General features: G+C 39.8%; 1 protein-coding gene across 6 annotated transcripts in view; it reads left to right on the forward strand.

Annotated features, from left to right (window-relative positions):
- The first annotated feature begins 3,501 nt into the window (after nt 1-3,501).
- Nucleotides 3,502-23,491, forward strand: part of ANKRD10 (ankyrin repeat domain 10) — a 36,299-nt gene continuing 16,309 nt past the window's right edge. The window contains exons 1-3 of one of the 6 annotated variants that reach the window (XM_036297122.1): nt 3,502-3,980; nt 8,260-8,412; nt 13,888-13,979. In XM_036297122.1, coding sequence (XP_036153015.1) covers nt 3,771-3,980; nt 8,260-8,412; nt 13,888-13,979 — 455 coding nt within the window. In that variant the 5' untranslated portion in view covers nt 3,502-3,770. Of the gene's footprint in view, nt 3,981-4,599; nt 4,721-7,021; nt 7,227-8,259; nt 8,413-13,887; nt 13,980-23,491 lie in introns of those variants that run through there. The other 5 variants (XM_036297120.1, XM_036297121.1, XM_036297124.1 and 2 more) reach the window with 5 other exon arrangements.

The raw sequence follows: 23,491 nt of genomic DNA on the forward strand, positions 1-23,491 counted from the left end.
AGGTCATCTGGAACCTAGATGGGCTGAGTCTCCAAATGGCACTAGCACCCAGGGATGGGGGAGTCAGAGATTATAAAGGACTCGGGTTTTTTCTGGGCAGAGAATTCTCAGGGCGGGTCCAGATCCTGGGAAGGTCCGGAGGGGAAGGATAATGATCTTAGCAAGTGGAATGTGGTCTAGGTGAAAGGGAATGTTGGTTGTGGTCTAAAGCTCAGTTCCCAGGGGAGTGGGTATCTATTCAATTATTTGATCAGACCTAACAATATCAAACTCAATTTTCAATCTACCATGAACAAGTTGGAATGTATAGCCACAACACAAGGTGGGTATCCATGAATGGAAAATGGTTAAGAGGAAACATTAACTAAACATCAAGGATTCTGGCTAAACCAACCTGACAGGATTCTTGCTGAAGGCAGGCCAGTGTGAGCAAATACCACCTGAGGGTTGTAGGTAATGAGAAACCTGATTAGACATCAAGGGTGAGCATAAACGACGTACAGGGAATTCTAGTTAAACCAACTTAGTATTGTTGCTAAAATTGGATAATACAGAGACAACCTCACAAGTCCATAACTCAAGGCCTAGCTTAAATTCAGGGGGGCCAAAATAGAGTTTAGTCAAGGAGAGAATCTTTGTCACTTATTTATGGCTGCTTTGTCAAATAAAATCAAAGGATGTGAGTTATGAATCTACTTTTTTTTCATTTTTCCTAGAACTTTTTAGAAATAAGAGTCCTAAAGAAAATCAGAAATTGATAAAATTTGTGAGTTGGGCAAAACTTGGGACCAACTAATTGGAACAATAGCATTTGGGAGTACTCAATAGACACCCTTATAATTCTCATATCCACAATTATCATGAGACATATTTTAGGAATTCAGCATCATATACAGGGTGTCCCCAAAAATGTATACACTTTAACACCTGATAGCTCAATTTTTAAAATGAAGTGTATTTTAATAAACACTCTTTTAAATATTCAGTGGGTATGTGTACATTTTGGGGGGACACCCTATATATGTTGGCCTATTTCTCTAAAGTTACTTAAATTTGCATATAGTCCAAGAAACCCTAAAAAAAACCCCAGGAAATCATATTAATTGAGGAAGGTTGCACTCTAAGAATCCTATCACTATAACCTACTTTATTTTCCTCTTCATGCAAAATAAATTCCAAGGTTAAAAAATTTTAACAGTGGGTTGGAAACTAGGTCTGGATATTATTCTAACCTCTGTCACAGGCATGCAGGAACTTTGTCCTTGGGCAAGTTCCTTAGCTTATCTGTGTCTCAGTTTCATCATTTGTAGGGTGCCTGGTAAGAAAGAGTAATCCCTCCCTCTCTGTATCATGCCTAAGAAAGCATGCTTTTGTCCTTTTGCAAAGTGGGATGTCTCTCTCCTAGGAAATGCAGGAGTCATTAAACAGGGTGTATATTGTAAACAGATAATTTGATTAATATCAACATATTGTACACAAAGAAAGATGATTGAATGAGCAGATCAATCTTGAAATGTGCTTATAGCATATTTCTACCTTTTCGGCACAAACCCAAAAGTATTGCTTGAACTACTGAAATACTTTTTAAAAATATACATATATATATTTTTATTGATTTCAGAGAGGAAGGGAGGAGAGAGATAGAAATATCAATGATGAGAGAGAATCACAGACTGGTGGCCTCCTGCATATCTCACACTGGGGATCCAGTGCGCAACCTGGGCATGTGCCCTGACGGGGAATCGAACCGTGACCTCCTGGTTCATAGGTCCCCGCTCAACCACTGAGCCTCGCCAGCTGGGCCTGAAATACTTTCTTGACTCACCTAATAGATTATAAATTCCTTGACATCAGATTCTAAATCTCATCCATATTTCCCATTCATTAGTAGTTGCTCACTACTTGCTACTTTTTCTCACTTACTTTATCTAGAGCAGTGGTTCTCAACCTTCCTAATGCCGCGACCCTTTAATACAGTTCCTCATGTTGTGGTGACCCCTCACCATAAAATTATTTTCGTTGCTACTTCGTCACTGTAATTTTGCTAGTTATGAATCGTAATGTAAATATCTGATATGCAGGATGTATTTTCATTGTTACAAATTGAACATAAAGCACAGTGATTAATCACAAAAACAGTATGTAATTATATATGTGTTTTCCGATGGTCTTAGGCCACCCCTGTGAAAGGTTTGAGAGCTGCTGACCTAGAGCATTTCCCAATGTGTTTCATTCATTCATGATGTACTCAACACATTTGTTGTATAGATAGCAGTCATTCCTTTTGCTGGGCACTGTTTCTAATTCATTGTTTTGTGTGTTTTTTTAAATATTTTTTATTAATTTTAGAGAGGAAGGGAGCGGGAGACAGAAACATCTATGATGAGGGAATAATTGATTGGCTGCCTCCTGCACGCCCCCTACTGGGGATGGAGCCCACAACCCGGCATGGGCCCTTGACCCTAATGGAACCCGGGACCCTTTAGTCAGCAGGCCAAGGCTCTATCCACTGAGCCAAACCGGCTGGGGCTCTAAGTCATTGTTTTATTTATTAACTAATGCTGCAATGTGCTATCTTATGCATCAATATTTTCCCAGATATGTGGTTACCTGCTTATAGCTTACTGATTAAAATTCTGTCAAAGAAAAAAAGGAAAGCAATATAGACAAGGAAAACGAATATATACAAACTATATGGTTAGAAAAGTACTGTTAAGTAAATATCCATAAACGTTAATAATCGTGAGATTATTGATAATTTTCACGTTTTACTCATTATCAGAAAAAAATCTACTTTAAAAAAACAATGATTCTCAGTCACTGAAAAATAATTTAGTATTTTTTTGCATGCAGCAGTATTTTCCTCATTATTTTTGCTGTCTGTCCTCGCAAAGGACCAGCGGGCGCCCTAATTGGGGCAGAAAGCGCGGGAACGTGTCCTCGGCTCCCGGCCTGGGCCTCGGCTCCTAAGGAGCAGTGGTCCCCCCAAAGGAGTGACTGGGCGAACCGAACCACGGGCGCGCGGCCGACACCTCCCAGGGACCCGGAGCCCCGCTTCCGGGGTCACAGAACCCCAAACCTGAGACTCCGGGCGCTTTTTATTAAGTGGGGCGGGCTTCCTCCCGGAGGCCCCGCCGCTGGGCCGCCCCCGCGGGACGATGCGGACGCACCCGGGCCTGAGGTCTGGGAAGGGGGCGCGGCCAAGAGCCCGCGGGACCCGCCGGGCCAGGGGACAGCCTCGGCCCCGCTCCTCCCAACCCCAGGCCCCTACACCCCCTACCCACCCACCCCACGCGCGCTCCAGGCCCCACCCACCCCACGCGCGCTCCGGCCCCCCCGCCCCCGCAGCCCTAGGCCTCAGCCCCCCGCCCCCACGAAGCCGCGCCAGGCCCCGCCCCCTCCCGGCCCATCCATCGCCGCCGGCTCCACCCCGGCCGCCTCGGCACGGCCTCCAGCTCCCGGCCCCGCCCCTGGTCCCGACCGCTCTCAGCCCGCCGCTCCGGGCGTCTGCAACATCTCCGGCCCCGCCGGGCTCCACCCCACGGTTCCCGGCCTCCTTCCAGACTCGGTGTTTCCCGGCGCCAGCAGGGCCCGGCCTCCGCAGGCCCCGCCCCCCGTGCGCGCTGCGCTCGGCAGCCCGCGGGACGCTGCGGCGGCGGCGGCGGCGGCGGCGCTACACTCGCTCCATTGTGCTCGGGCGGCGGCGGCCTCGCAGGTCCTCCCCGGTACGTCCTCTCGGCCCGCCCGCGCAAGCTCTTCGGTGACTGACCATGTCGGCGGCGGGAGCGTGCCCGGGCGTGGAAGCGGGCTTCTCTAGTGAGGAGCTGCTGTCGCTCCGCTTCCCGCTGCACCGCGCCTGCCGCGACGGAGACCTGGCCGCGCTCTGTTCGCTGCTGCAGCAGACGCCGCGCGCCCACTTGGCCGCCGAGGACTCCTTCTACGGCTGGACGCCGGTGCACTGGGCCGCGCACTTCGGCAAGGTGGGCGCGGGCGCTTTAAGGCGCCATTTTCCGCCGCTCTCCTGTGGGGTCGGGGAAGATGGGGGCTGAGCGCTGGGGGCGCGAGGCGTGCCGGGATCGCGGGGAGGGGCGTGTCGGCCGCGACGGCGCCCCTAGGGACGCGGGCGGAAGAGGGCCCGGAGGCGCCCCGAGGGGCCTGGGGCGCAGGAGCCGCCGCGCTAGTTTCAAACGGGGGCGGCCTCCCGGAGGCGCCGGCTGCCCGGAGGCGCCGCCCCTGGCCTGGAGGATGAGTGCCTGCGGTCGGGAGGGCGGATCGGGCCCACCCCCGGGGGCCTGTGCCGCGGCCGGAGCCTCGCGCTGCTGGTCGTGTTGGGTGATGGTGCGGGACGAGGCCCTGGCGGGGACGCACGGGCTGCCGGAGGCCGGTGCCTCTGGGGAGAACCGCGGGGCGGCCGGGGCCCTGGAGGTCTCGTTCCCGCTCTGCCCCAGGAGAGAACTCCCGGCGCCGGCAGCGAAGCCGCGCCAAACTCGGAGGGTCGGTGGGCCGGGTTCCCCTGCCTCCTTGCCGAGCGTCGCCGGCGCCGAGCGGGGTCCGCGTTGGTCGGCGCCCTCTCCCGGCCCCGCGGCGGGGGTCTGCGCCCGGCCCCGCTGGAACCAGCGTGTACAGCGTTATCTGCAGACCCCTCTGTTAGCTGGAGGCTGTATTTCAGGTGATTTCGGGAGTGGAATAACCTGATTGAATGTAGTCACCAGGCCGTTGGGTAAGATAAGTGGAGATACTTTTCACAAATTGGTTTTAGGGGATTTTGTGTAGCATGTTGTCCATATGCTTCGGAGCCTCCCAGCTTGCCCGGGCTTAGTAAAATCAGTGATGGGTGTTCGAGTCTTCCGTGTAAATTACGGTAGAGGTGTTAAATTAGGCAAAATTATTAGATAACGTTTTCCCCGTCTGCGCAGTAAATGGGGTTATCGGATCCGAGGAGTCGTAAAGGGAAGGTTTCGGTGCATTTCAAAAGTAACTGATTAAGCCCTGGCCAGGTTCTCAGAGGTTAGAGCGTCGGCCCGCGGACTGAAGGGTCGCGGGTTCGATTCCCGGTCAAGGGCAAGTGCCTCGGTTGCAGATTCCCCGGCCTGGGAGGGGCACATGCAGGAGGCAACCAAAATATCCTCTGGGTGAGGATTTTAAAGAGAAAAGGTAACATTAAGACTTGTATGTCAAAATTCAGGAACATTTAAAAACGTTTCCCTCTGAAATGATGAGGTTAGGTTGAAATAAAGTTTTTGCAAGAATACATGCAGGGTAATGCGAAATGTTACTTTAAGACCTGAATATCTTAATATTTATATTACCAGCAGGTGAAGTTGCTTTACTTTGCTCTTCTTGGTGTTATATTCTCAGTACATTTGTATCTTTTGGGAAACCGTTTCTGATTCCGCTCATGAAACGGAAAAGTCATGCTTATTTTATTGAAAGAAATGAAAGAGTTATGATTAGTGGGGATGAGGCAAGTAACTTAATCAACCATAAGATCCCATGGCGCCAGTCTCTAAAGTTGGGTTACTATGGTACCAGTTGCTGACAATGAGCGCCTGTGGGAAATCAGTCTCTTAAAAGTAATAGAACCCTCTTTCCTGTCCTTCCTCTCTCTTCAGTGTAGATTTCCCAAGGCAATCAGTAATCTGTGGCATTATCTCCCTCCTGAGAGCATCTTGCTCTGGTTTATTTTTACATTAAACTCTCAAAGCATTGGTTCTCGACATATTCTGTCCCTCTGTGTTTTGGGGAAAGGTACCCTGTAACAAGCAAGGACAGCTTTTTTGAAAAGGCTTTCCTGTTGATGCCTCTCCTCCCTACCCGGTAGGAAGTGACACCGTGTTGTATGACAAGCCTGTACATTCTGTAGAATGCTCAACTCTCATTAAAAGTGGTCATTTAGAATAGTTACCACCCCAAGGGTGCTTGTTATCTAAGGATTACTAATGGCCATAACTGCTTTAACATGCTTAAAATGATAAATTTCTTGTGTGTATTTTATGATAATTAATAAAACTGACTTTTTGAAAGTTTTTACTTTTATAGAACATGAGTAGTAGATTAACCTCAAGAGGCCAGATATTGTAAATAGAGGCAATTACCCTAGTGTTTTCAGCCATCTTTAATCATTATGAACGTATAGTGTTCCATGTGCAAGGGCCATAGAAAGCATCATTCAAGTCTTTGAGAAAAAGCTATTAGGACAAATTAGATCAGGATTCAGTACTATAGGTCCCCAGTCCAGTCCCCCCTGAACACTCCCTCCGCCCCCTTGAAAACAGCTTCCATTCTTTTATATAAATTTAAGCCTACACTGTTCTTGGCCTGTGCAAGAGCCAATCTAGCATAATTATGAAATACGTGCACTGATAGGGTCCCTAGTGGCTGCTGGCTGCCAGCCGGGGCCTCCCTTCGTTCTGCCCCTGGTGGTCAGTGCACATCATAGCAAGCCATCGAACTCCCAGTCCGTCAAACTCCTGAAGGGACACTTCGCATATTGGAGATATATATATATATATATATTTTCCCAACTTTCAAGCTTGTGTTCCTAGAAATGTGCCAATTGTGCAGAGTTTCCTAACCTTTTATGAGGCTTATTTGTTCCCAGAGCACTTAACATTTAAAATTTCTAATTATACCTTGCTTTTACAAGCTGTCTTACTGAACAGTATTTTTCCAGAATTCCAAACCCAGTTTCCTAAATTGAACTAATAGGTACAGGTTTAAGTCCAGGGAGCTCTCAGTTGATATTAAGATGAACTGCTTTTGGAATACCCAGTGATTTTTTTTTTATCCTTGTCTCATTTTTGTTGGATTTAACAGCTGTTCATTTTATCACTAGTATTGGCACTTTTCTTTTTACTCAGTACATTAATAAAGGCAATATGTAGCAATATACCAAAATTGTCTCTTTATCAGCCATCACTCCCAGATTCAAGTTCCTTGAAGATAGCATGTTTTAAATCAGTGTACTTTCAATTGAGAGTTCATCTCACAAAAATGTTGATTTTGGTCATCTGTCCTTTGCAAAGAAAGGCTTAAATTGCTGAAAGAGGATAAGAGACATGGGGTGAGATGGGAACGTAGCTATTTGTTCTTCATTTGAGGTCTGTCCTCTGGAAGAGAAAGAATTTTGGCAGTTAGAGCTTTTTCACTAATTGTGCATGGTGCTTCGTGAACGGAAACGGAGCAGTCTGGAGTCCAGCATCTGAGGACACACCAGGTGGAAGAGTGTAAGTCCTTGAGAACAACAGGCCTTCTTGGACAGTGCTTGGCATGTGGTAGGCATTTCTTCAGTGTATGTTGAGTGTGATGAGATCTTTACCCAGAGGCTAGTATAATATGGAACCAGGCTGCAGAGTCTGATCTTGACTACTGTTCCTTTTAGTCACCTGCTAGGTGCAGAGCTCAGCTGTGCTCTATCCCTTTTCTGCATTGTTGTTTTGAGGGTTTTTTCCTCTATACAATCAGTTTGGAAAGACTTAAGTCCTACCCTCTCACTTACTCTACACATCTTTTCCCTGAGAAAATAATCTGAAGGGTGGACCTCAATTGAGTATTCATCAAATGCTGCATTGTATCAAGGTGTACAGTTGTGCAGACTGTAGAAAACAGCCTTTGACTATGGAGAGTTTACCATGGCTACACAAACCTTTTTTTAACCTACCAGTCACTTTAACATTTTTATTCTTTAGAATAGTGTGTGAAAGTGGCAAAACCTAGTTTTGATAGAAGTCTAAATAATGCAAGCTAATCTTTCCTTATTTTGTCTTTTCCAACTGTAGGGAAAACAGAATACTTAAATTTGTGTGGTGTCAGTCTTTTTTACTTTATATTTCTATGTGCCAATTTATTTTTATTTTTTTAAGGGAGAGAAATAGAAACATCAGTGATGAGAGAGAATTGTTGATTGGCTGCCTCCTGCACGCCCCCTACTGGGGATTGAGCCTGTGTCCCAGGCATGTGCCCTGACCTGGAATCGAACCATGACCTCCTGGTTCATAGGTCAGTGCTCAACCACTGATCCATGCCATCCGTGCTTATTTGCCAATTTTTTTTATAAAGAAAAATGTTTGTTTATTTTTTAATGCCTTTTAAAATTTCTATAACATTGGGAAGGAACGACTTAATTTCTTCCCTTAAACAGGAAAAAAAAAAATGGCAACAAATGCCACTTAATCTCCATTGTAGAATTAGATTATTTGTGTAATATTTAATAGTACACCAACATTTATGCATGTTTCATTTCTCCTACTGCTTTTGAAGTTGGAGTGCTTGATGCAGTTGGTGAGAGCTGGAGCCACACTTGATGTTTCCACTACACGTTACGCACAGACCCCAGCTCACATTGCTGCTTTTGGGGGACATCCTCAGTGCCTGATCTGGTTGATTCAAGCAGGAGCCAGCATTAACAAACAGGTAAGGGAATTTGTTTTGTTTTCTTTTTCTAGTTATAATTACATGGTGTTGAGTTTTAAATTGAGGCCTTAATTAGAGTTTGATATTTTTACCTGTGGGCTAATTGGAATTTATGTTTATTGAATTACTTGTGGATAATAGGCCTTTCACATAGCAATGCTTTCTGTTTATAGAGTACTCTCACCTGTTATATGATTTACTGTGATCCATGGTGACCCAAATGATTTGCCCAAGGTTACAGCTGTGACTGAAGGAGTCTGGCCTTAAGCCCAGCTTTCCTGGCATCCCTGCTCACAGCTGCCTTAGCCTTGTTTCCACTGATAATTATGCAAACATATTCATACTAGCAAAATATATTTAATAGCTGTGATTAAGTTAGCCTTAGCAGAATGACCAGTGTGAGTTAATGTTGCTTCTGGTACAAGTTGGGGGTGATGACGACGGAGATAAATGGTCACTAGGAAGTGACTTCTGGACACCAAATGCAAAGGTTTTGTATCTAAGCATACAAACATAAACATGAGAATGCCGGGATTTTTTGTTTTGTTTTTTTAAAACTATATTTTTATTGATTTTGAAGAGGGAGGAAAAGAGAGAGAAACATCAATGATGAGAATCACTGATTGGCTGCCTCCTACACGTTCCCCACTGGGGATCGAGCCCATAACCCCAGCATGTGCCCTGACTGAGAATCCAACCCACGACCTCCTGGTTCATAGGTTGATGCTCAACCACTGAGGCACGACGACTGGGCAGAATGCCGGGTTTTTAATGGTGTGTTTTCAGTATTCTTTTCACATGAGTTGGGGGAGGGGGAGCGGAGGAACCCATCAGAAGAGTGCCTAGCTTATTGGGAACTCTCTGAAACAGGCTTGTGGTTGTAAAAGACTCCATAGATAGTCTGACTGGAGCATCCCCAGTCTTAGCACGTGCCCCAGGTTGTACTCGTCTAAGGCAGTGGTCGGCAAACCGGCTCGCGAGCCACGTGCGGCTCTTTGGCCCCTTGAGTGTGGCTCTTCCACAAAATACCACGTGCTGGCGCACACGTACAGTGCGATTGAAACTTCGTGGCCCATGCGCAGAAGTCGGTATTTTGTGGAAGAGCCACACTCAAGGAGCCAAAGAGCCCCATGTGGCTCTCGAGCCGCAGTTTGCCAACCACTGGTCTAAGGGACTTGTGCCATGGGCTTTTTTTCTTCTCCTTTATCCTATTTTTATATTCTTTTCCTGGTTTTAATCTTTTGGCATGTTAAAGACTAGCCATTTTCTCAAGATTAGGAGATAATATCTCTGCCATCTCTAAGGTCAACATAAGGAGTTTCCAAAAATTTGGTGTACTACTAATAATCATCAAGGGTCTACTTTGTGCAAAGTAACTTTTATTTCCTCTTTTCTGCTTTTTTGTCTTTCCTAAGATTCATCCTTTGATGATAGCCAGAAATAAAGTAGTTGCAAGCCCCTCTCCTAAAGATAACACAGATACCCACCTACAAAGCAAGTAATTTAGGAAAAGTATTTTAGCAGTGATTTAACACAAGGATTGATGGGAAAGGGGACTTGAGGAATAGAGGGGTAATTTGTTCTCCATAATAGACTTTTAGTCGTGAGGACAGTAAAGGGAGAGCCCTGGATTTTAGACCTGTTTCTGTTACTCAACTGGAACTTATATCTCCACACAGGATGCCTTTATATATACAGACTTCTCTGCCACTTTGTTACTTTTAAAATAATTTTTTAAATATGTTTTTATTAATTTTAGAAAGGAAGGGAGAGAGAAAAAAATATCAATGAGAGAGAAACATCATCAAACAAAATGGATCGGCTGCTTCCTGCATGCTCCCACTGGGGATGGAGCTGAAACTTAGGCATGGGCCCCAAAGGGAATCAAACCAGTGACCTGGTGTGTGGGTCAACGCTCAACTACTGAGCCACACTGGCTGGACAACTTTGTTACTTTATCCACCTATTCAGGAGTTATAAGTTGGCAACTGTATACTGTTATTGCTGTAGGCATTGCCTGTCTCTACTTGTCTCATTCCTGGTCCTGCATTCTTCTCTCCTCCCCCTTTATCTCAGTAGGAGGGGCACTAAGCCTTGATTCCACACTCTGCTTCCTATCTCTCTGGCCTTGGGCAAGTAATATTCTTGGTCTGTGGCTCAACCTTTTTATCAATAAAATATGGACAATCCATAAATGGCAGTAATTAATGTTTAATATTAATATGGAATTTAAGTACAGAATACTCTACATGTTAATTTCCATTAAATTGTTACATAGAATCTAATTTACAGCTAAAGAAATTGCCTAATGCTACTTTTCAGACCTTTCTGAAATAATCCCCCTTTTCATATAATGTTTTTAGCAGCTCATTGTTTTCCATAGGTAACAAGTTTGTGCCCCCCACTCCTTCCTCTGAGCTGCTCTAGTTAGCACTGTGTGGAAATCTCTCCTAAACTTTGCTCCCAGGGCCAGAGTCCCCAAATCCCACTCTCTCCTTGCAACCCTCCCTTGTTTTAATTGTTCACGTGGCTCAATATCCCCAAGTCCTCCCATGTCAAGGGTGCCACTTGGATTTCTTAAGCATCCTGGCATTGCTCCTGACAGGATCTCAGTTGGCTGTGGTCTGATGTTGAACTTCGTTCTGAATCTCAGATGTTGTCTTGCTCTGTTAGGTAACTGGGACTGCTATGACAGGCACCCAGGGACCCTTGAGGTCCCAGTAGCCCTTTTGTTGGTTTCCCCAACACACTGTTGATCCATCTTGAGGTAGTTTTCTTCACTTTCCAGATAAACTATTTTAAAGCCAGGTCCAGGTTTTTCATCTAAGGGAAAAGAGGTCAGTGCCCCTGACTAAATAGTCAGGTATTGCATGTTTTAAAACTTATTGCAGCACGGGTTAAAAATTGCTGGTCTGTCATGACTATCCCTGGGTGCCATTTTTTGTGTTTGCAAGTCATCTCTTTAATACCCCTTCAAGAATTTTGCTGGCATTTGATGTTGCTTCCATAGTTTCTTGTATCTAGATTAGAAATAAGAGTTTTCTTTATTAAAATTCAAGGTGACTTGTCCGTCTTCAGATTTCTAGTAACCTCTCCCGCTTTCCTTTATTACTCAAGAGTTTGCCAACAATACTCCCAGAACCACACTACAAACTATTTGGTGTTTTTAAAATGTGACTGGGCTGAAATATAACCTTAAAATGGCTCTCTACTCTTACTCTCTTGGCTACAGTTTTCTTTAAGTAGTATTTATTCTGCCCTTCCCAGTTTAATGACGTTCTCCTTGTGTAACACAGAACAGGTAGTTTTGCTCTCATCATCTGTTACTATCCCACCATCTTCTGGAAATAGTAGCAAAAATCCTTTTCCTTCTTGTTCCAAAGGTAGCTTTCTAAAAACAAAACTTTATTTTCCCTGAGAGTTTTTGTTGTTTTGCTTTGTGGGTTTTGTTGTTGTTGTGTGTTTGTTTGTTTTTGCAAAACCTCATCTAAATCTCAGTTCTACTTTTCTGGCAATACCTGTCTGAAATTTTTATTTGTCCTTATTATGTACCCCTCCCACCCTTAACCATTTTGGGGGAGGATAGGGGTTATGTTTTTTTTGTTTTTTAAAAATCTGAGTTCAGTTGTTAGTTCCTTATAGAACCACATGGTTTTCTCTTTCTTGAAAAATGGGATTATTCTGTGTACTTTTATATCACTTTTGAACATATCTTAAAATAAATGTACACACTTTTTCAAAACTCCACTAAACTGTCAGGTCTTTCATATTTCATTTTTCTGTACAATAATGTACCACTCTTTTTTTTATTTTCGCCCTCACCTCAGTTTTCCCCCCTGTAATTTAATATGCGTTGGTGAGGAGCTCAAATATTGACTGAATTTATGAATGAGCTATTTTCCAAAGACTGTATCAGACACTGTAAAGTTGCCCCACTTCTGCTTTATATCTTTATCCCTTAACTATGTGGTAGTCTTCTGCCAGGTTCCGTTTCCAGTGACATTGAAGTGTTAATTGATTCAGTAACGGTTGCTGCTTAGCCACTTGGAATTTCCCAGTCAAAAAGTCCTATCTCAGTTTTTTTTAGTAGAAACAACTTCTCTTGATTCTGTATCTTTCTTTACCTCTAATTTACATGAGAATCTTTAAATCAAGTTGTGTTTCAAATTTTTTCCAGTCATGCAGTGTAAACTAATTCATCCTCTTTTTGGATTAATACATTAGTGTTGAATTGTTTCTCTGAGTCTGCTCACTTCCACTATCTCTTCCAGTATTGTTTTCTGAGGCATGAATCTGATTCTAATACAGCCTTTCTAAAAGTCCTTGGACAGATTTGTTCATCACAAACAGCCTGAGTTCTATACGAGCTGGCTATGTTTGACCCTTGTGTTCTCCCTTCCCATCATTTCTTGACTCTGACTTCAACCATGTTCTCTACAGCAGCGGTCACCAACCGGTGGTCCTTGAGTTCCGAAAGGTTGGTGACCCCAGCTCTACAGTGTAGTCCAAATTCAAGTTCAAGATAAAAAAAAAAAAATCGAAAGGAGAAACTGGTGATGTCTTGAATCAAGCTAGCCTTGTGGTAGATATGGGTAAACTAGACTAGATGTTAGATATTGGTGATATTTCTTGGCCCAACCTTTTTTTGGCCATGCTCCACCTAAGCATCTCTAAAATCCTGATCCTCCCCTCCCCCACCTGTGACATATAATTCTTATGCAAAAAGTGAACTATCCACGTGGAGAAAGTCTAAAAGGCCATTAACTTAGTCTAAACAAGCTTCCAAAGAACATGGCATCTGTGAAAGAGAAAAATAAAAAAATGAAAGGATAGTTGAAGTACTGAGGAAGAAATCACTAAGAAATTGTTTAAAAAATAATAATGTAAAGTGATAGGAAAAAATAGCAAATAAAGTTTCAAAACATAATAGAGAACTGAAATGCATAAATATGTTACAGTATATATTTATATATTGTATATGAGGCCCCTAGAACCATAAGAAATGCAAAAAATTTGCTGTTGATAACTCATTCTCGAATTGCCCCCTTTAAAAATCAAATTGCCTGCCTTGGGGCTGTGCCCACATTGTGAACCGCCGATCTAGAGCGTACATGCTGTCACTGCTGTACAGGCCCCACAGGGCTGTTTTCTTTTCTTGATCAAAGTGTGCCCCTACCCTGGGCTGCTCTTATATTCTCTTCACATCTACATTTCTTTGTGTTGTGCTTCAAATTTGGCTTTACCATATTGTTTCATTTCAAAGATGAATGAAATGGTGCATGTTGATTAATTTTACTTTAAAATGTGGAAATCTTTTTTTTTGAAGTCGTAATGCATTTTATTTTGTTTGTTTTTCAAATGATTTTCTCTTTATTGATTAAGGTATTATATATGTGTAAAATGTGGAAATCTTGTTGGATCTGAATATTGGTATGTGTCCTTTTTTGTGGTTTTTTTGTTTGTTTGTTTCTCCAGGACTGTGAGGGTGAGACTCCCATTCACAAAGCGGCTCGCTCTGGGAGCCTAGACTGCATCAGTGCCCTGGTAGCTAACGGGGCTCACATCGAGTAAGTGTCTTTGTTTATTCTTCCCAGCCAAGATGTAGTTAAGGGTGTTGTGTTTAGAAACAGTATTTAGAGCAAGCAAAGTCCTGAACTTTGTTTTTAATGTTAGTAATATAATTTTGCTTTTTAGATCAGTTGGTTTTGGTGAGCAAAATTGTGTGGGTTAAGTTGACCAACAGAAGGGGCAGAACAGTTAACTGATTAAATTTGGAACCTAGCATCATTAACTTTGCCACTAACAATATCACCATGGGCAAGTCTTCAAACTTTTTTTTGCCAAGGAGTAATTTGGAAACAAATGCCTTGGATTGGATTAAAATATTTTTCAGGCCTGTTGGCTCAAAAAAATCTTGCAGACAATTAGCTTTTCTAAATTTTTATTTCTTCATCTTTTAGCAGATGTGAGAACATTATGTTTTAAATCCTATTATAACTTTTGATGATTTTATAACTCCTTGGAAAATGTAACTATTTACATTAAAGACTTTAAAATCTCTCTGAGCTTTTGATATGATGGCATTTTAGAATATCTTTGTTTTGGCCCAGTTTACATCAACTAGCTTATTTGTAGTTTGGTAAAACAAAATATTTGAGTGTATTTTTAAGTGTTATTTTGTATGTAAATCATTAATTAGCTAGTCATGGCATTAATACATTTATTTTAGGTAGTAAATTCATTTGTATTTACTTTTTCTTAAAGATTTATATGATAAAAATTTTTCTTCTGCAGTTCACAGCATTAACAAAATGGATGCGGTTTTCACCCTTAAATGTTGAGTGTAAGCTATAGAGCTGTAATAACCAAAATAACTATGATAATATCAGCTTTTTTGTTTTATCTTGAGTGTCTTGAATATTTCATAAAAATTAATTACAAGCCACTTTATTCTATTGGCGATGTGAAATTTTAGACTTTGAGAGAAATAAAACCCACAAAACTAATAACTTAGTTTAACCCTTTGGTTTCCACTTCATTGTTTGACTCTGTATTATAATAAATATTGAAAATAGACCCTGGAGAGCAAAACCATATAGGTTAATGCAAAACCTGTCTAATACCAGGGGCCTGTCGTTGGGCTTTTAGTATCTTAGCTTCTGTTTGATTTAGTATTAAGATTAGTCATTAGTTGGGCTTGGGTCATTTATGTAGTGATTTAGTTTTATAAATATGACTTGCATTTTAACTGTTACTTTTCAGGGTACCTTGTGATTTCACATGTAGTTATAACTTAAGGTAATGTAAAAACAATTAAATGCATATTATACAATGTTAAAAACATTGAGTTAATTCTCAATGGATTACTTTAAAAGCAAAGATATATGTGCAGTTTTCTTAGCTGTATTTAGATTAAAAACTATCTTTAATAACAGAAGCTTTGGTTATAAAATACAGAGTCATATAAAATAATTGATTAGATTGCTTAATTGTCACTTATTGAAATAATTAGAGGTTGATCTTTTTAATGACTTATTTTCGAAACAATTTTCTTAATTGGTCCTGAACATTTTATTACTAAAATGTTAGTTTTATTCATTTTAATGGATAGCTTAATCCTTTAAGCCAATAAATATCTATTGCTATGTCCTTTTAATAGGTGTCTTTTTAAAATGAGATCATTTTATTTACAATTCTGTCCTTGGTTACAGGACCCTCGAGTGTCTTTTTCCCACCAAGTGTGACTGAGCATGACCTCAAGTGCCAGTCTGTTTTTCAGTATAAGAGCCATTCCCTCCAGACCCTGCATTATGGTGATTTCCCTTGACTGAACTTTCAGATATTTTTTAGAAGAAATATTTAGCCTGAACCACCTAGCCAAAAGCAATTTTTAAAAGTATAAATCTTTGGCCTGGAGATAGAGCACAGTAATCATTATTTATTGTAATTATATGTGGGGTTATTTAATTTTAACAATCTAGATAAAATGTCAGTTTTGACAATAAGCTAAATTGTAAATTGCTTTTTTGATTCTTTTTCTGCACATTTTTGTAGTTTTAAATTTTAGTCTACCAACAAGTAATAGCTTGATTCCCCCAAATTATGATACTTAGACCTATTTTACTTGTTTCGCATAATGTTGCTCATGTGGTAAAGTGTAGTTCTAGCAAATAAAATGCCTTTTTCTATTTTAAGATCAAGGGGCACATGATTTAAAGTTACTTTTTTTTTTTTTTTTTTCAGTTTAGGACAGGCCAGATTATTAATTCTTCATATTACATGCCATAATGCTTAGGAGATAATATAATTTTTTCCCCTGAATAGATTAAAAATTATATCATTATTTTATAACACTTGGTGGGATTTAATAATTTTGTTTTTAATTTCTACTTTGCTTTTTATATATCAGCTGCATCAAGTGGCCAAAGTCTTAAGTTGCTGCTTTTTGGTCATTGGGTAGATAGTGGTGAGGGCAGCTATACCACACATCTGTGGCTAGAATGCTTTATTATGTAACTAACTTGTCAATGTAGGCTGCATCTGTAAGATAACGCATGTCAACTGCTGTGCATCGTATTACATTTTCTAGCACCACACGTGAGTATATTGATGGAGTTTCTTTTTCTTCTCTTATTTTACATCTTGAGTTTTGGTGCCAAGTTTTCTTTTTCATGTGAGGTTTTGTTTCTACTTATCATATATGATGGTCATTATTTGCCATTTATTATTCAGATCTAAAAATAAAAATACTCAAGGTTACATCAGCTCTATGACCAGACTAAATGTTTGTGTACCTTAAATGATCTACACCTCTACAAATGCTTCTCATTCTCATTTTTTTCTCAAGTATGATAAGTATGGGGGTTTCATTAAGTTGGTCATCCTTAATTTTGCTTGTATGGCCGTTCAGTTTTTCATTGCAGCTAATATTTGAATGCTGCCTACTCCACACTTAGGATTTTTGAGTAGAAGAAGGGCATGTACTGACATGGAAAAGTTGTTGCCTCGTTCTTTTGTGATCAAATTAGTAACACTATAAGTTGTGTTAATGTGATTTCAGAAAAAGATGCTTGGAAACACTATCTGCTGATAATGAAGCAGACCTTTTACTACTAACAATGTAAAGTGCAGATTTTGAATCTTGTATTATTTTTACTTTTAGTATTTTTGCACCAATTAATTTTGGTTACTTTGTATTTATTTTCTTGAGAGATTGAAGTTGAGAATGATCCCATATCAACCAGATATTAAAGTAGCTTTTTTAATGCCTTGGAGTGAAAAGGGGGGCGGGGGCGGGTGGAGGTAGTTAGCAGGAGTTAGGGTAAAACCAGAATTACTTGCATCTCAGGCAAATTTGCTAGTCCATTTTAATACTACATTATATAGGTGGCAGTGTTTAGGTATGACAAAGTCTTAAAGCTTTCTGTAGAATCCATTAATTCCGTTGCAACCAGATCTTCAAATGGGCTTACATATATTTTAATTTAATTAGTGTGATGCCTAGAAGAACTTAGCTGGAGAAGCTTCTATAGCCTTATATAAACAAGCTCAGTGACTCACTCTAAAAAAAATCTTGCCTAATTTAGAAAACAGGCACAGTTGCCTATAATAACAAAAGTGATCTTAACCGACTTTTTTTTTTAATGTTGCCCAAAAAAGTATGTTGCTGAACTTTTAGGAATTTTTCATTGACATGAAGTTAGTTTAGTTTGGTTCATAATTGGTGGCCATATTTATGACCCACCTTTATTTGTTTATCTATAGAGCCCCTCTCTGGAAGCAAAATTTTTATTAGGGCAAATCATGTGATAAGCATATTTTTAATAACAGTGCAAGAAGTTTGTTTGCAACTTTTGCCCTTGGCAAAATAACCCAGGTTTACTTTGAAATTTGTGACTTATTTGTCATTATGGCAAACTTGTCTGATCTTACTATTTCCTGGGTCTTTTTTTTTTCTTTTATTAAAGTGTTATGCGCAAGATGGAGGAATTAACTTGCTGGGATAGCTATCAAAGTTCTGCCTCCTGGGCAGGAGCAGATGTTGGACTGGACAGTATTATAGAGTTGTTGACAAATTTAGTTCAGAATTTTATTTTTCATGCTTGAGTAATATATAGGTTTTAATATTTGTTTAACCACTGCTTTTACAAAGAATGTTTTCAAATAAAACCAATGATTTCTAAATCCAAATATATTTTACCTTTGCTAAAATATAGTGGGAGCATGTTAAATATTTCATCAGTGTATTTGAATGATACTCTTATATTTTAATGTATGCAAACATAATTGGGGTTCAGTTGCAATGTAAAACTACCTTCATCAGTGTTGAACTTAAAATGAAAACTTGGCACCAAATTTTTAAAGATAGAAACTTTACTAAATAGTGTCTCCCTATTGTTACCTAAAGAGTATATTTAAGAAAGTTTTCATGATTATTAAGAATTTGGATACCAAAGGGTTAAAAATATACATTTTTCTTTTACTGAAGAAATCTCATGATGTTTGCTAATGTTTTGTTTGTACAAATGGACATTTAGTAATGTTTTTAATTTTTTTTTTTTAATGATTCCATGTATTTGCTTATTTCCATCTAGGAATAGTTACTAATGTATTTGAGATACAGCATACCAAATTTTAAAGTAACCAGAATCGTGAGTTAATGGTTTTTAGTCCATACTATTAAATTTTGTTGAAATATTGACATAATTATAAATTGGCTTCATGCTAAAAATTATTAGAAGTGATTGAGGAGGCAGTGTTTTAGAGCAATAGCTTTTGGTCAAGGAGGTCACATGACAATGGCTTATGCTCAATAAGTGTGCTTCTGCACTTCATGTATGTATATGTATTTTTAATCCAAATGTTGCCTGCAAATATGTGATCCCTTATTATTTAAGTTTCCTGTTTTATGAACCATTGCCCGTTTTAAATCACACAGAAGATTCTGAATCTGTAAAAACTACACATGTCAATGTTTTACAGCTACGTAATTCGAATTGAATTGATTTTTTCAAGTAATCCTAGAAAGGGGGAGCATTCCATATAGAAACTGCTGAAACTGCCACAGGTGCTTCTCCGAAAACCTTACAGTTGTGGCATTGAATGTTCAGTATGGCTTCCTTTCTCCACACGAGGCATACTGTTGAGGTATTTGTTGCGGTGATTGGTTTTAATGCTAATCTAGGAATTCAGATATAGATTCTTTAGATTTGCATGCTTTGCTTACCCTAATTTATGATATCTACCTTTTTATTTGTAAACTAACAATAGTTAAGTTGAGATCAGTATTTTAACAGAAATATTATTTATATAAAAACTGTGCTTATCTTTTATTGTCACATGGCATTAACAAAAAGAAAACATCCTGAAGGTGATGTGACAACTCAGATTCTAAAATCTATATTTCAGGTATTTCCTGATCCGTGGTTTTTCAAATTAAAAATAAAAACTGTTACTAGAATGGCTTCTTACGTATCCTAATCATGTGACACTATAAGTGGAAAATAGATGGGGGATTGGCTAGCAGTAGAGTGGAATTTGTTTTAAAGTTCTTTGAAGAGACATTCTTAGGTATAATAAATTTAATATTCTATTCAGAATTTTATTACAGAAAATCCTATATAATAAAAGCCTAATATGCAAATCGATCGAACGGTGGAATGACCTGCAGAACAACTGGTTGCTATGACACGCACTGACCACCAGGGGGCAGACACTTAGCGCAGGAGCTGCCCCCAGCCCACAGGCTCCAGGTTAGCTGGTTGCTCCACAGAGGGAGGCAACAGGCGGTGGTGGCAGGGGGCAGGCAGGCGAGTGGGTGGCACCAGGCTGGCCAAGGCGGGTGCCAGTGGGGGCCCCCCAATGGCCCTACCAGTCACCCTATAGATCGGCCCTGATTGCCAGCCAGGCCTAGGGACCCTACCGTGCACGAATTTTGTGCATCGGGCCTCTAGTAGACTATATAAGCATGTTTTTAACTTTAGCAAAGTTTAAAAAAATACCAGTTTGATTTTTCCAGTTATTTAGCAGAGCAAACAATTCATACTACAGGCTAGCCTATGTCTTTCCATGTTTTCATATTCCAATTTTGAAAGAATACTAAGAACCATTGGAGAAAATGGGTGGTCTGCCTAAAGATGGCATTTCATGTTGACTGTTAGAGGAACTAGAACCTACAGATCACTTCCATAATAAGCAGTAGCAAATTGATCTTACCAGCCTGAAAATCTGATAATGTCAGTTTTCATGTACTTTAACAAACTAGACCCGATTTGAACATCAAGTTGATGAATACCTGATTTCTTTAAATCTTTCCTCATTTTCAAAGATTTTTAAAGTGGATATTAGGACCAGAGAGGGTCAACTAGAGCTATAGAACAACTTGGTCCCATGTGGGTCCTCTGTTTTCAGAAATGGACAAAGAAAAATTTTAGACTAGGTGTACTCTGTGCCCAAGTGCATCAAACTAAAGGTGCCAAATTTGAAAAGATTTAGTTCAATGTCTATACTAAATATTTTCATGCAAAATAAAGTTTTAGAGAGTAATTTTGAACATTTTCTTCCAGATACTGTAAAGACTGCAGTTCAGATTAACTTTTGTCTTTATCAGTACCTCACTTGAGGTTCATAGGAGTGTCCAGCAGTTAGTGCAGTGTGGCCTATCACACCACAGTGAATGCTATGGATTAATTGAAAGGTGATAGCTTGACTGCTTAAAAAGTACTCTAAAAGAACAAAGTACCACATTTAATGTGAAATTGTTATAGAACCTGTCAATCTTAAGCCACATTCATGTGCCCAACTCCCATTGAGTTTTAGGAAAATAACGGGATAGCTTAGGTTTAATACCTACTTAAACTTGGAACACTATAAATAGAGTTTGAAGGGTTAATAAATTGATGATATATAACCAGAATTAGTGATTCCACTCTTAAAACAAAATTTTAAAACAACATTTGAGACATGCTTATTAGCAAATAGGACAGCTTATATGAAAAAAGAATTTAAAGACCTGAGCTGCTTTTGTTAAACATTAAAGTGTTTTGAGAATGGGACCATATAATGATTATTCCAGTTTTTATTTGGAAGCCCATGTGATTTTCAGCCTCTATAGTTCGTATGAAAGTCCTCTCTACTTATTTAACATTAAAAAGTGGTTTGAGGAATTAAGACCTATAAAGATAGGTTTTCTTTTGTTTGAATTGAATAGTGCATAAAATAGAAAAAGTCTTTACCAGAAAGATTTTTTTCAGGAACCCATAGACCAGTGGTTCTCAACCTTCTGGCCCTTTAAATACAGTTCCTCATGTTGTGACCCAACCATAAAATTATTTTCATTGCTACTTCATAACTGTAACGTTGCTACTGTTATGAATCGTAATGTAAATATCTGATATGCAGGATGGTCTTAGGCGACCCCTGTGAAAGGGTCGTTCGACTGCCAAAGGGGTCACGACCCACAGGTTGAGAACCGCTGCCATAGACAGTTATTAAGAATAGAGAGGATTAGTTTGTTAACAGATCCAGCCTGCTGATTGTTTTTGAATGGCCCGTAAACTAAGAATGACTTTTACATATTTAAATGGTTGATCAAAAAACAAAAGAATAATAATATTTTGATTCATAAAATTATATGAAATTCTAATTTCAATACAAATAAAGGTTTGCTAATACACACTTAAGCTCAGTTGTTTATATATTGTCTGAGGCTTGCTTTCAGGCTAAAATGACAGAGTAGTTGTGATTGAGTTTGTGGCTTCTAAGACCTAAAATATTTATTTTCTAGCCCTTTAAAGAAAAAGAAAAGTTCCCCCCCCCCCCAAATTAGATGATCCCTAATGTTCCTTTCCTGTCAATTTTTGTAATGTGCATTCTGTGATTGAGCAGCCACTTGTAAGTTTTTAAATGTAAGGAGAGCAAAATTAGGGAGTTAAACATTCCACAGGGGTAGAGAATGGAGGAATGAATGTAAGTAAGTAGGAGAGGACATGGGAAGGAAAACATTAGAGGCAGAAGAGGGGAATAGTGGTTTTGATTGTTGTGTATCAATGTCAGGTGTTAACAGATGTTTTGCTTCAGAGGAATAGAAAGTCTATTAAAATAAACTATATATTGTGTATACCAGTATTCAGTCCTTAGTAACTTGAGAAATAATATAGGTGAAATCTTCTATAGCTCCCTAGAAGTAGAGAAAGGATACTTTATGTCTTTTTCCTATAATACTGTAGGGATATCGCCAAAACTATAACCTCCCAATTCTTCCACAGTCATCAAATGCCCCAGATCATATCTGTCCATACATTTATAGACTATGTAGACCTCCCTTTTGGATCACTCTAATTTCTGGTTCCCCAAAGTTATGTGAGGAACCAGTCTGACTTGTTACTGTTCTCTCTCACTTGGTTGGTCCATGCATAGGGAGTATACAGCATGCATTGGCTCTAGTTCTTCTTCTTTTTTTTAAAATATATTTTATTGATTCTTTACAGAGAGGAAGGGAGAGGGACAGAGAGTTAGAAATATCGATGAGAGAGAAACATCGACCAGCTGCCTCCTGCACACCTTGCACACCTTCCACTGGGGATATGCCTCCAACCAAGGTACATGCCCTTGACCGGAATCGAACCTGGGACCTTTCAGTCCGCAGGCCGACGCTCTATCCACTGAGCCAAACCGGTTTGGCTCTAGTTCTTCTTTTGAGTTTTGAAGATAATGCCTGACACAACTTGGACATTTGGTTGGCTCTTTCTCAGTCAAGTGATGTGCAAGTGTTTGACTACTTTTGATAAGGGAGGAGGTAGGGTGGTGATGTCTAGGTCTTTTATTAAGACATACAATCCCACTTAAACACTTACAATCTCTATGGTCTCTGGATCTCTGGATCTTGGCACTAATTTGTTGCTTATTTTTCTTTAAGGTTCTATTTCCTTGGAAGAACAGTAAACTGCTATTCTAGCCTAAATTCAGTCTACTGTTAAGTTTCTGAATGACAAGTAAAGGAATTGGGTGTATTTTGAATGTTAGTCTTTTTAGCAACTTCAAGATGTTGGCATGCTCCTTACACAAGTTTTCGTTGGTGAACTGGCATTTATGGTTGTAGATTCCATTTTTAAAAATCTATGTACTATTCTTTTTTATTCTGTGATCCACTAAGGAGTAGTCTTTACTGTCAACTCTATTCTAATTCTAAGCATCAACTCTCATTTCTGTATTCTTTGATTTCAGAGAGCAAGTCCATACTTATCTGTAGAAATGATCATTGTATAAAGTTTGCTTACGTTCTGGGTCTTCATCTTTTCAAATTTGGAAAAACTAAGATTTAAAAAAAAATTTCAGGTGGCAACTTTTGTTTTTGTGTTTACATTCTTGAAGAAGTAGACCTTTCTGGACCATCTTCACTTGTGATATCTTCCAAAAATGAAATGCATCATTTAAAAATAGTCCAGCTATACACATTAGAGTTACATTTGAATAACAAGTTGATATTAAAAATAAAAAATACTATTTTGTATAAATGTAATTTGCTCTGCCCAAATTTCAGTAGTTTCCATTTAGTTTATGTATCAAAATAAAAACATTA

Source organism: Myotis myotis, unplaced genomic scaffold (assembly GCF_014108235.1).
Source record: "Myotis myotis isolate mMyoMyo1 unplaced genomic scaffold, mMyoMyo1.p scaffold_m19_p_3, whole genome shotgun sequence".
Taxonomy (NCBI): Eukaryota; Metazoa; Chordata; class Mammalia; order Chiroptera; family Vespertilionidae; genus Myotis; species Myotis myotis.